Here is a 12550-nt window from a genome sequence, read left to right as displayed (position 1 = left end):
ACCGCTGCCTCGAGGAATGTGAGTATTAATATGGCTCGGAGGAGTAGCTTCATTCAGGCTCACATACTCTTCAGGACACAGCCAGGTTTCAGTCAGACAAAATAAATCAACATTATGGTCTGATATTAACTCATTTACTAGAACAGCTTTAGAGGACAGAGATCTGATGTTAAGGAGTCCACATTTAATTCTCCTATCTTGTTGTACTATTGCAGAGGTTGTTCTAATTTTAATTAGATTCTTATGTTTAACTCCTCTTCTCTGTGCTTTTGGTTTACTTAGTTTACATGGTCGGGGGGCAGACACAGTCTCTATGGAGTGTTGGGTGGGTAACTGCTCTAATGGAGGCGCAGAGAAGCGTGTAGGACTGCAGCTCTGCCTCCTGGTCTCAACTCTGAGTTGTCAGGGGTTAGGTTCATAAATAAAATCGGTCAGATTTCTAGAGATGAGAGCTGCTCCCTCCAAAGTGGGATGGATGCCGTCTCTCCTAATCAGACCAGGTCTTCCCCAGAAAGTCTGCCAATTATCAATGAAGCCCACACCGTTTGCTGGACACCACCTCGACAGCCAGCGATTGAACGATGACATGCGGCTAAACATGTCATCACTGGTCAGATTTGGCAGGGGTCCAGAGAAAACTACGGAGTCCGACATCGTTTTAGCATATGTACACACCGATTCCACATTAATTTTAGTGACCTCCGATTGGCGTAACTGGGTGTCATTACCGCCGACGTGAATAACAATCTTACGGTATTTACGCTTATCCTTAGCCAGCAGTTTCAAATTTGATTCGACGTCGCCCGCTCTGGCCCCCGGCAGGCATTTGACTATGGTCGCTGGTGTCGCTAACTTCACATTTCTCAAAATGGAGCTGCCAATAATCAGAGTTGGTTTCTCAGCGGGTGTGTCGCCGAGTGGGGAGAACCTGTTAGAAACATGAAGCGGTTGGTGGTGACCCGTGGGCTTCAGCTTCGGACTATGCTTCCTTCGAACAGTCACCCAGCCTCCCTGGTTTCCCGGCTGCTCGGGAGCTGTCGAGGGACGGCTAACTATAGCTAATGGTTTTGTTTCCATGGTGCGGAGCCGAGCTTCCAATTCACTAAGCCTCGCCTCCAACGCACCAAATAAACTACATTTATTACACGTACCAGTATCACTAAAGGAGGCAGAGGAGTAGCTAAACATGTGACACACCAAGCAGGAGAGAGCTGGAGAGGGACAGAGAGAAGCCATCGCTAGCTGCTAGGCTAAGTTGGTATAGCTAGCAGAGCAGACAAGCGCGTAGACAAATAAAATTGACGGTCGCTAAATAAACAGACTTATGGGTGCTTGAGCAGAACTGATGTTACTCTAGCACGCGGATAAAAGGCCGCTGTAACAAAACACAGAGCAAATTACACTCAGAGGAACAAGAGCGACAAACGCACACTACTTGTAAGGCAGCAACCAGAAACAGGAAGTGAGACGATACGCTTACCTCAGCACGTCAACACGTCATGTCATGTTTCAGATTATCGTCATTACTCAAGCTCATCATTGCAGCTGTATCTCAGCAGTGAAAAGACTGTAGACTGTTTCATCACATCCCATTGAAGCTGAACAGTGTGTGACTCCCTCTAGTGGACGTTGTGGAGGATTCTGTTGTGTTTGCTCCAAAGGTTTTTGTACAGAGTTGTGGTGTTTCCTGTCACTGTGGGCTGCAGAGCACAGTAGTACACAGCAGAGTCAGACAGCTGAAGCTTCTGGATCTTCAGAGGAACTGATCTTGAGGTGGAATTCAGTGTGGATGAAAATCTGTCCTTGAACTCATCCTCTGTTTTTCCCGGACCAACCTTAAAGTGGCTCAGTATGAATCTGGGGCTGTTGTTTCCATCCTGTTTGTACCAGAAGAGATAATCATTTGATGAACTGCTGTTATATTGACAGCCAAGTGTTACTTCCTGTCCTTCAGTAGCAGTCTCGTCTCCTTTGGGTTGCAGCACGTTGCCTTTTTGTGCTCTGCTTCCTGTAAAACAGCCACAAACAGTATCAGTGTGCTGTCAAAGAATCATGTCAATGTTGGATTGATGTCAAAGAAACAGAGTTGTGTTCATACCAAGGCACATCGCAGCCAGCAACACTGAGATGAACAGAGGCGTCATGTGTGCAGTGTTGAGTCACTGTGAGCTCCAGCAGGTCTAAAGAAGGCTGTGATCTCTGTGTTTAGTCTTCATCAACAATCAGTTGGTGGATTAGGAGGAGGAGCCTGATCACAGTGTCAGGGCTCATTCACAGCCCTGTTATTCCCCCGACTGACGAGTTTACACTCAACACATTTCACTGACACTCTCCTCTCCTGTAGAACTTGTCTTGTATGTGGTCATTATGTGAAACTACAGCTATTGGTTCATTGCATATGCCACTGAACTCTATTGTCCCTCTAACAAAAAGAAGATAACAAAACAGCGGACGTCCAATCAAACAGCTGAGCTACTGTCGCTCAAATTGCCAAATAAGTTCATGCTGGTTCTGATAGAAAGGTGTCAGATTACACAGTGCATCGCAGTTTGTTGCGTTTGGGGCTGCATAGCCGCAGACCAATCAGGGTGTCCATGCTGACCTCTGTCCACCTCCGAAAATGGCAACAATGGGCACATGAACATCAGAACTGGACCACAGAGTAATGGAAGAAGGTGGCCTGGTCTGACGCAACACGTTTTTTTTGCATCATGTGGATGGCCAGGTGCGTGTGCGTCGCTTACATGGGGAACACATGGCACCAGGATGCACTATGGAAAGAAGGCAAGCTGGTAGAGGCAGTGTGATGTTTTGGGTGATGTTCTACTGTGAAACCTTGTGTACTACCATTCATGTGGATGTTACTTTGACACGTACCACCTACCAAAGCATTGTTGCAGACCATGGACACCCTTTCAGGGAAACGGTATTCCCTGATGTCTGTGGCCTCTTTCAGCAGGATCATGTGCTGTGCCTCAAAGCAAAAATGGTTCAGGAATGGTTTGTGAACAACAACAACGAGTTTGATGTGATGACTTGGCCTCCAAATTCCCCAGATCTTAATCTAATCAAGCATCTGTGGGATGTGCTGGACAAACAAGTCCGATCCATGGAGGCCCCACCTCGCAACTTACAGGACTTAAAGGATCTGCTGCGAACATCTTGGTGCCAGATACTACAGCACACCTTCAGGGGTCTATTGGAGTCCATGCCTCGATGGGTCAGGGCTGTTTTGGCAGCAACAGGGGGTCAAACACAATATTAGGCGGGTAGTCATAATGTTATGCTTGATCAGTATTTGACCTCCGCTTTCTCTTTGAAATTCTTGAGAAAGGAGTCGCTAATCAGCTGTGTGATTTTCTACACAGCAATAGTTTGTCAGGATTTAGAGTGCACCACATCACAGAGACAGCATTGGTCAAAGTTACAAAAGACTGTCTAATTACATTAGAGGAAGGACTGGTCTCTGTCCTAGTCTTGTTAGATCTCAGTGCTGCATTTGACACCATTGACCATGGTGTCCTGTTACAGAGACTGGAACACTTCATTCGCATTAAGAGAACTGCACTAAGCTGGTTTAAATCCTATTATTCAGATCCATTTCAATTTGTCCACATGAATGTGATTCTTCTATGTTCACTAAAGCCAGTTGCTTGGACCAGTTCTATTCACCCTGTATTTGCGTCCTTGAGGCAACATTATCAGGAAACACTCCTTAATATTTTGTTGCCATACAGATGATACCCAGCTACATTTATCAATGGCACCAGATGAAACCAATCACTTAACGAAAGTCCAAGTGTGTCGTAAGGACATAAAGAACAGGATGACCTGCAACCTCTAAATCCGTCATGCTGGTGTCATTCTTGTTGATTTTGGAACATATTTGAGTTTTCAGTGTTTTCAGTGTCCATTTATTTGTTGTCATGGCGTCTTGAGTTTGAAGCATCATCCAGCTGGTTTGTCACTGATTGGCTGCTCATGTCAATCCTCCCACAGTGTTTGATCAGCAGCTGTAACCACAGTGACTCTGATCCAACAGGAATGATCAGAATCCATCTGATATGAAGCTGTGGTTTGAATACCACTTCCCTCCTGCTGTTTGAAGAGTAGTCAGATATCTGTGTTCAGCTTTTTGTACAGCCTCTTCTACACTTTGTATCACTGTGTTTCTAGAGCACAGTAGTAGAGAGCTGTGTCTGCCAGGGTTAGCTTTGTGATGGTCAGTTCAGTTGATGATCTTGATGTTCGACTTTTATATCGATTGTCAGGAATATATTTCTCATCACTCCGTGATCTTGCTCCTTTCCAGAGTATAAACTGAGGAGCCTGAATGTCAGAATGATGTTTGTACCAGTAAAGGTCAACATACTCTGATGTTGTCTCATATTGACATGTGAGTGTGACAGATCGTCCTTCTCTTCCACTGACTTTATCTTCTCTTGGAGAGATTGTGTCTCCAGCTGTGAGTCCTGGAAAAAGTGGATAAAATGAAGCCATTAGACTCACATTGTTCATGAGGCTGAGAGGAGAACACAGTGGAAAATATCAAGTGTACATTGTGATTGTATGGACCTTGACAGTAAAAGAGAAAAAGTACAGTTCAATTTCAATTCAATTCAATTCAACTTTATTTGTATAGCGCCAAATCACAACAGAAGTTGTCTCAGGACACTTTCCATATAGAGCTGGTACAGACCAAGCTCTTTTATCTACAAAGAAACCAACAGTTCCATTAACATTCACTGTTCCAGGATGATGAAAAGGTGAGGTGCTTTCTGTCAGAGCAAAGAAATGAGAGTCGTTGTGAAATACAGCTTGTGTATATGTGGTTAATGCAGCAGCTTCAAGAAAACTTGAGCTCCTGTTCTGTTGTAACACTCACCTATAAAGTGACAGAAGAGCAACAAGAGGTAAAGCAACATGTCTTTGAGTTGTTGAAGTCAGACAGACAGCAGAGGAGCAATGATGTTCCACTGCAGGAGAATGAGTAAGAAATCATGTCATTGGTTGAGTTGAGGCTCAGTGGGCGGGGCCAGTCACCTCCTGATGTCATTTCCTCAGTTGAGCTCAACCAATAAATGTTTCCTCTGTTCACAGGAGCTCTGTCTCTAATCTGCATTGCTTCTTTCTTTGTTGTTGGATTTGTCATCAGTCCAGTGACTCTGGCTCAGACCGTAATGGCTTCATGGTGTGTGACTCCCTCTAGTGGACGTTGTGGAGGATTCAGTTGTGTTTGCTCCAAAGGTTTTTGTACAGAGTTTTGGTGTTTCCTGTCACTGTGGGCTGCAGAGCACAGTAGTACACAGCAGAGTCAGACAGCTGAAGCTTCTGGATCTTCAGAGGAACTGACTTATCCTTGATTGTAGCATTAAATCTGTCTTTGTCGAACTCTTCAGCATTTTGTGTTGTTCTTGAGATGCATTTCAGCATTAACTTTGGGAAACTGTTCACTTCTTGTTTGTACCAGAACAAAGTTGGACCTGTCCTACTGGTCTCAAAAGTACAGTCCAGTGTAACTGTGTGTTCTTCAGTAGCAATGACATCTTCTTTTGTCTGGGTCACTCTGTCTTCTCCTTTACACTCTGAGGAAGAAGAGAACATGCAGAGGAAGAGATGAATCAATAAAGATGATTGATTCAAGTTCCGTCATCAGAGTCAGACACACAGACATTCAAGACTTTTCAAAGGAAATGTGATGTTTTATTTCTCACCAAAGCAAAGAGCAGCCAGAATAATCCACAGCCAATGTTCCATCTGTACAACAAGGTTGAAATGAAGAGGAGAAAGTAGGTGATGTTCAACATTCAGTGTGAGAATGCTTCTCTTCACAGCAGCACTTCTTATTGACACAATGGTTGAACACAGTGCACAAGTAGTGCAGCGCCTACTTGATAATGTGGCCCTCTAGTGGAGGTAAAAAGTTGAGTCCAACAGTGTGGAACAAAGGCCTCCAGCAGCTTGTCAGTGTGTCAGCTTGTGTTTTTGTACAGAGTTTTGCTGTTTCCTGTCACTGTGGGCCTCACAGCACAGTAGTACAGAGCAGAGTCAGTCACTGCAGCAGAGGAGATCTGCAGATCCATTTGGGTTTGATCCTCACTCACTTTAACAGACAGTCTGGAGTCTGGATTAGATATTAGATTTCCTGTTCCTGAGTGAGAGATGAGGAACTCTGGTGGTTTTCCTGGATATTGTCGATACCAGAAGAAATAATCTCCAGCAGCTGCTTTTTTGGAGTATTTGTAGGACAGAGTCACAGTGCTGTCTTCTAAACTGGACTCTTCATTGTTGACTGGACTGAGTTCTTGACAGCTGACACCTAAACAAAGAGATAACTCTGTTATAGCATGTTGTAAAAGCTAATAATGAAATATCAGATCAGATCAGCATCAAATATTATTCCAGATTATGAGCAGGACGCTTAACATCAACAAACAATTTTGCAAGTTTGAATTTGATCCATTTGACAGAAATTTGACGAAAATTTCATGGATCTCCGTTCTAGACTCTGTCAGCCGTATGGAGGTCTGGAACACCAACACTTCACATATAATAAACAATATGGACAACCTGATTATGGACACCTAGTACGCAGTTCCAGTGAATCTGTCTCTTCACTGATCTAAATTAATGCACAGACTATGTCTGAAATGAGTAACCATAGGAAGAGGGATGTAGTCACAGCCTCTGTTTACAGCTCAACTCCACATGTTAACATGTAATTACAACGAGTGACTTCAACATTTCTTTGATCTGTTTAGAGACTTTGGCATTAACATGGAAACCATGGAGTTATGGCTTGTGAAAACCTTTAGATTTGATTTCAAATATGAATAAATAACATTCAACCTGCACAACTCCTCCCTCTGAATGGCCCTTGGACTTTTAACTTATCTGTTACATATTTGACTTAACTTGCACATCCGTTACTTTGTAATCCATTTGTAATTCTTTGCACATCCTTTGCACACCCATTTGTATATACTGTTTATTTTTCCTCAGTACATGAAAATCATCATCCACAGGTTTATATGGCAGGGTGAAAAGTCAACAGAACATTGTGCTTTAGTTCATCTAAAAGTTAGGATCCTCCCTAAATCTGTCCTGTTTCAGCTCTCATGAAAATGTTTCATTTCAACAAAAGTTGAAAAAATATGTTGTTGCACGTTGCCATGGTTACCTTGGTGAATTATAATTGTGAATGAATAAGTTTTCAGTGGTTTAATTTCTGAAGCTTTCCATCACAGTCCTGTCTGAGAGGACAGTGAGTCCAGACTGTTTCATCATGTCTCATTGAAGCTGAACAGTGTGTGACTCCCTCTAGTGGACGTTGTGGAGGATTCAGTTGTGTTTGCTGCAAGGGTTTTTGTACAGAGTTTTGGTGTTTCCTGTCACTGTGGGCTGCAGAGCACAGTAGTACACAGCAGAGTCAGTCACTGCAGCAGAGGAGATCTGCAGATGGACTCGATTTCTCTCCTCATTCAGTTCAGCGGTCAGTCGAGGGTTTGGAGGTTTTGCTTCCACCACTGAAGGATCCTTTGTATCAGTGATGAGCAGAAGGAACTGAGGAGCTGATCCAGGATCTTGTCGGTACCACTGGAGGTTATTGGCTTTAACTGAATAGTTACAGGACAGAGTCACACTCCGGCCCTCTGATGAAAACTCTTCAGGTCTGCTGGCAGTAATATCATCTTCCAAGGTGTGACCTAGTGAGGGAAACAACATGTTGTATTGAGAGTTCAGTTCCAAAGTGAGAAATCCATCATTTGAAAAATATCACACATTGACATTGTTCAGTGAAAACTCTTGATGCTGTTTAGTGATCAGTTATTAGTGATGAAGTGATCACATGGAGAATAGCATCTTTGAAATGTTGAAATGTGAACTCATTCACACTAGATCTGTTTTCTTGTCAGAAACATACGAACCTACGAGAGTTGAAAAGAACAAAATAGCAGTGAGTGTTTCCATGTTTAGAGGTGAAATGTTGTTGCTGGATGTTCAGTATGAAGGAGTTCTGTGAGTTGTGTTTGGTCTGATGTTCACAGCTGGAATCAAACCGTTCGGAGGAGTAGACTCATGTTTCAGATTATCGTCATTACTTGAGCTCATCATTGCAGCTGTATCTCAGCAGTGAAAAGACTGTAGACTGTTTCATCACATCCCATTGAAGCTGAACAGTGAGTGACTCCCTCTAGTGGACGTTGTGGAGGATTCTGTTGTGTTTGCTCCAAACATGTTGTTGTTTGTTCATCTGAGCCTCTTGTAACTTGCTCCAGCAGTCTGGACTTTACCTGTGGTCATCTTGGATAAACAGCAGTTACAGTGTCATCTAGTGGCCACAGAGGCATAAAAGGCAAAGGCAAATTTATTTGTATAGCACTATTCATACACTAGGCAATTCAAAGTGCTTTACAGAAGCATAAAAATACATTAAAATCATACATTTCAAAGAAAGAAAGAGATTATAAGAGAATAGAAAAATAAAAATGAAATACAATTAAAGGAAAATTAAAAACCGAAGCCAGCAAAAGACAATAATTTAGCATTTAGAATGATTAAAATCATTGAGCAAATACATTTACTTTAATCAAAAGCCATAGCAAATAATGTTTTTAGCCATGATTTAAATGAGCTGACACAAGCTGCTTCACTTTGTTTGGTTCTGATTCTGGGAACACACAATAGACCTGTCCCTGATGACCTGAGAGGTCTGAATACTTCATATGGAGTTAATGAATATAGAATATATTTTGGTCCTAGACCATTTAATGCTTTGTAGACCAACAGTAAGATTTTAAAGTCTATTCTGTGACCACAGGAAGCCAATGTATCTGATCTGAGGACTGGTGTGATATGGTCCATTTTTCTGCTGTTTGTAAGGACTCGTGCAGCAGCATTTTGGATCAGCTGTAGTTGCCTAATTGATTTTTTGTTTAGGCCAGTAAAGACTCCATTGCAATAGTCCAACCTACTGAAAATGAATGCATGAACAAGTTTTTCCATGTCTTCTTTGGACAGACATCCCTTGATTCTGGTTATATTTTTCAGGTGGTAGTAGGCTGATTTGGTAATCAGCTTTAAATGGTTGTTAAAATTCAGGTCAGAATCAATAATTACACCAAGATTTCTGGCTTTATCTGTTGTTGTCAGTGGCATGGATCTTTGACCTTTCATTTTTGGGGCCAAATATAATCACTTCTGTCTTATCTGCATTAAGCTGAAGAAAATTCTGGCACATCCACTCATTGATTTGATGAATACAGTCACTCAGTGAAAGTAAGGAACTGTAGTCATGTGACGACACAGAAATAGAAAGTTGTGTATCATCTGCATAAGTATGATAAGAAATATTATGATGCTCCAAAATCAGAGCTAGGGGCAACATGTAGATATTGAAAAGAAGTGGTCCGAGAATGGACCCTTGTGGCCCCCCACACATCATCTTCTTTCGTTCAGACACATGCTCACCAATTGAGACAAAGTAGTCTCTATCTTGTAAATAGGACTTGAACCAGTGTAGTACAGTGCCAGTAAGTCCCACCCACTTTTCCGGTCTGTCAAGAAGTATGTCCTGATCAACCGTATCAAAGGCAGCACTGAGATCTAATAATACTAAGACTGAGGTTTTGGAAGCATCATTATTCAGATGTATGTCATTTAAAACTTTAATAAGTACAGTCTCAGTGCTGTGGTGTGGACGAAATCCAGACTGAAATGCATTAAAACGATTGTTCTGCATCATGAAAGCATGCATTTGTTGAAAAACAACCCTTTCAATATTTTTTCCTAGAAAGGGAAGATTTGATATTGGCCTGTAGTTACTTATTACTAAAAGATGCCATTGAAACTTCAGTCCTCTCCAGGAGCATCATGCAGTTATTAGCTGATGATCGGTGTGTTCAGCATTTTCCAAACACAGCATGGTTAAAGTCTGTACTTCTGTGTTCCATCGTTGCCTCGTCACACCTCTGAAATATGTGTATTTACCAAAGAAATTAACTGTCAAAGTGATGCTCTGACCTTTTCTGTCACCTGTCAAGCTCCCAGCTGTTGAGCACATGGTAGTCAAATGAGATATCTTCAGAGGAATATTCTTTGAAACCAACAAAACCTCCATCTGGATGTTGACATCAAGTGTAGTTTATAAGCACAGCCCAGTATCTCAAACAGTGTCTTGGTGGATTTTACAGACCAACATCATCAACAAGTGGAAAGTCCACATACTGTCCCTGCCTTAACATGTCAGAAGTGTAAGTGGAACCTCAGAATGGGACATTCAGAGAGATGTCCTCCCTTCATGTCTGACCGGAGGGGAAATAGAGGCTCAAGATGGGACATAATGAAATGAATATTCATTCACCAATCATGGGCTCATCATAACTCCAACTGAAGTATGAAAGGGCCAGTATGTCGAGTCAAGTATGAGTTCTTCATGAAACCACACTTTCCCCTCATTGTGTGTTTTGTCTTTAGTTTCATTGTCTGTTTTTTCATAATCACCTCAACAAAGAATCTAGACTCTGTCATCAACCACTGAAGCTGAACAGTGTGTGACTCCCTCTAGTGGACGTTGTGGAGGATTCTGTTGTGTTTGCTCCAAAGGTTTTTGTGCAGAGTTTTGGTGTTTCCTGTCACTGTGGGCCTCAGAGCACAGTAGTACACAGCAGAGTCAGACTGCTGAAGCTTCTGGATCTTCAGAGGAACTGATCTTGAGGTGGAATTCTGTGTGGATGAAAATCTGTCCTTGAACTCATCCTCTGTTTTTCCCGAGCCAACCTTAAACTGGCTCAGTATGAATCTGGGGCTGTTGTTTCCATCCTGTTTGTACCAGAAGAGACAATCATTTGATGAACTGCTGTTATATTGACAGCCAAGTGTTACTTCCTGTCCTTCGGTAGCAGTCTTGTCTCCTTTGGGTTGCAGCACGTTGTCTTTTTGTGCTCTGCTTCCTGTAAAACAGCCACAAACAGTATCAGTGTGCTGTCAAAGAATCATGTCAATGTTGGATTGATGTCAAAGAAACAGAGTTGTGTTCATACCAAGGCACATCGCAGCCAGCAACACTGAGATGAACAGAGGCGTCATGTGTGCAGTGTTGAGTCACTGTGAGGTCCAGCAGGTCTAAAGAAGGCTGTGATCTCTGTGTTTAGTCTTCATCAACAATCAGTTGGTGGATTAGGAGGAGCCTGATCACAGTGTCAGGGCTCATTCACAGCCCTGTTATTCCCCCGACTGACGAGTTTACACTCAACACATTTCACTGACACTCTCCTCTCCTGTAGAACTTGTCTTGTATGTGGTCATTATGTGAAACTACAGCTATAGGTTCATTGCATATGCCACTGAACTCTATTGTCCTTCTAACAAAAAGAAGATAACAAAACAGAGGAGGTCCACTTTGAGAAACCTTGGGAAACCTTGGGAAACCTTGGGTCCTGCCATCCATGTGGATGTTACTTTGACACGTACCACCTACATAAATATTTTTGCAGACCATGTAAACCCTGTCATGGAAACGCTATTCCCTGATTGCTGTGGCCTCTTTCAGCAGGATCATGTGCTGTGCCTCAAAGCAAAAATGGTTCAGGAATGGTTTGTGAACAACAACAACAAGTTTGATGTGTTGCCTTGGCCTCCAAATTCCCCAGATCTCAATCCAATCAAGCATCTGTGGGATGTGCTGGACAAACAAGTCTGATCCATGGAGGCCCCACCTCGCAACTTACAGGACTTAAAGGATCTGCTGCTAACATCTTGGTGCCAGATACCACAGCACACCTTCAGGGGTCTATTGGAGTCCATGCCTCGATGGGTCAGGGCTGTTGTGGCAGCAACAGGGGGACCAACACAACATTAGGCAGGTGGTCATAATGTTATGCCTGATCAGTATTTGACCTCCTCTTTCTCTTTGAAATTCTTGAGAATGGAGTCACCAATCAGCTGTGTGATTTTCTACACAGCAATAGTTTGTCAGCATTTAGAGTGCACCACAGCACAGAAACAGCATTGGTCAAAGTTACAAAAGACCGTCTAATTACATCAGAGCAAGGACTGGTCTCTGTCCTCGTCTTGTTAGATCTCAGTGCTGCATTTGACACCATTGACCATGGTGTCCTGTTATAGAGACTGGAATACTTCATTCGCATTAAGAGAACTGCACTAAGCTGGTTTGAATCCTATTTTTCAGATCAATTTCAATTTGTCCACATCAAGGATGATTCTTCGAAAGCCAGTCATGGAGTTCCACAGGGTTCTTTGCTTGGACCAGTTCTATTCACCCTGTATTTGCATTCTTGAGGCAATGTTATCAGGAAACATTCCTTAATATTTTGTTGCCATACAGATGATACCCAGCTACATTTATCAATGGCGCCAGATGAAACCAATCAGTTAACGAAAGTCCAAGCGTGTCTCAAGGACATAAAGAACAGGATGACCTGCAACCTCTAAATCCATCATGTTGGTGTCAATGTTAGTGATTTAGCAACATGTTTGAGTTTTCAGTGTTTTCAGTGTCCATTTATTTGTTGTCATGGTGTCTTGAGTT

At 42.6% G+C, this 12550-nt stretch overlaps 1 protein-coding gene across 1 annotated transcript; it reads right to left on the bottom strand.

Moving 5' to 3' along the window:
* Positions 1 to 426: 426 nt before the first annotated feature.
* LOC139338629 (uncharacterized) lies at positions 427 to 1188 on the bottom strand (the record flags this gene model as incomplete). Its single annotated transcript, XM_070973815.1, has 1 exon — positions 427 to 1188. A coding segment is annotated over exon 1 (762 nt), but the record flags the coding sequence as incomplete, so codon positions are not given.
* Positions 1189 to 12550: the final 11362 nt, after the last annotated feature.

The sequence above is a fragment of the Chaetodon trifascialis genome, chromosome 11 (genome assembly GCF_039877785.1).
Source record: "Chaetodon trifascialis isolate fChaTrf1 chromosome 11, fChaTrf1.hap1, whole genome shotgun sequence".
NCBI classification, from domain to species: domain Eukaryota; kingdom Metazoa; phylum Chordata; class Actinopteri; order Chaetodontiformes; family Chaetodontidae; genus Chaetodon; species Chaetodon trifascialis.
Note: the sequence above shows the minus strand (reverse complement) of the source record. Positions and strands in the feature narration are given on the sequence as shown.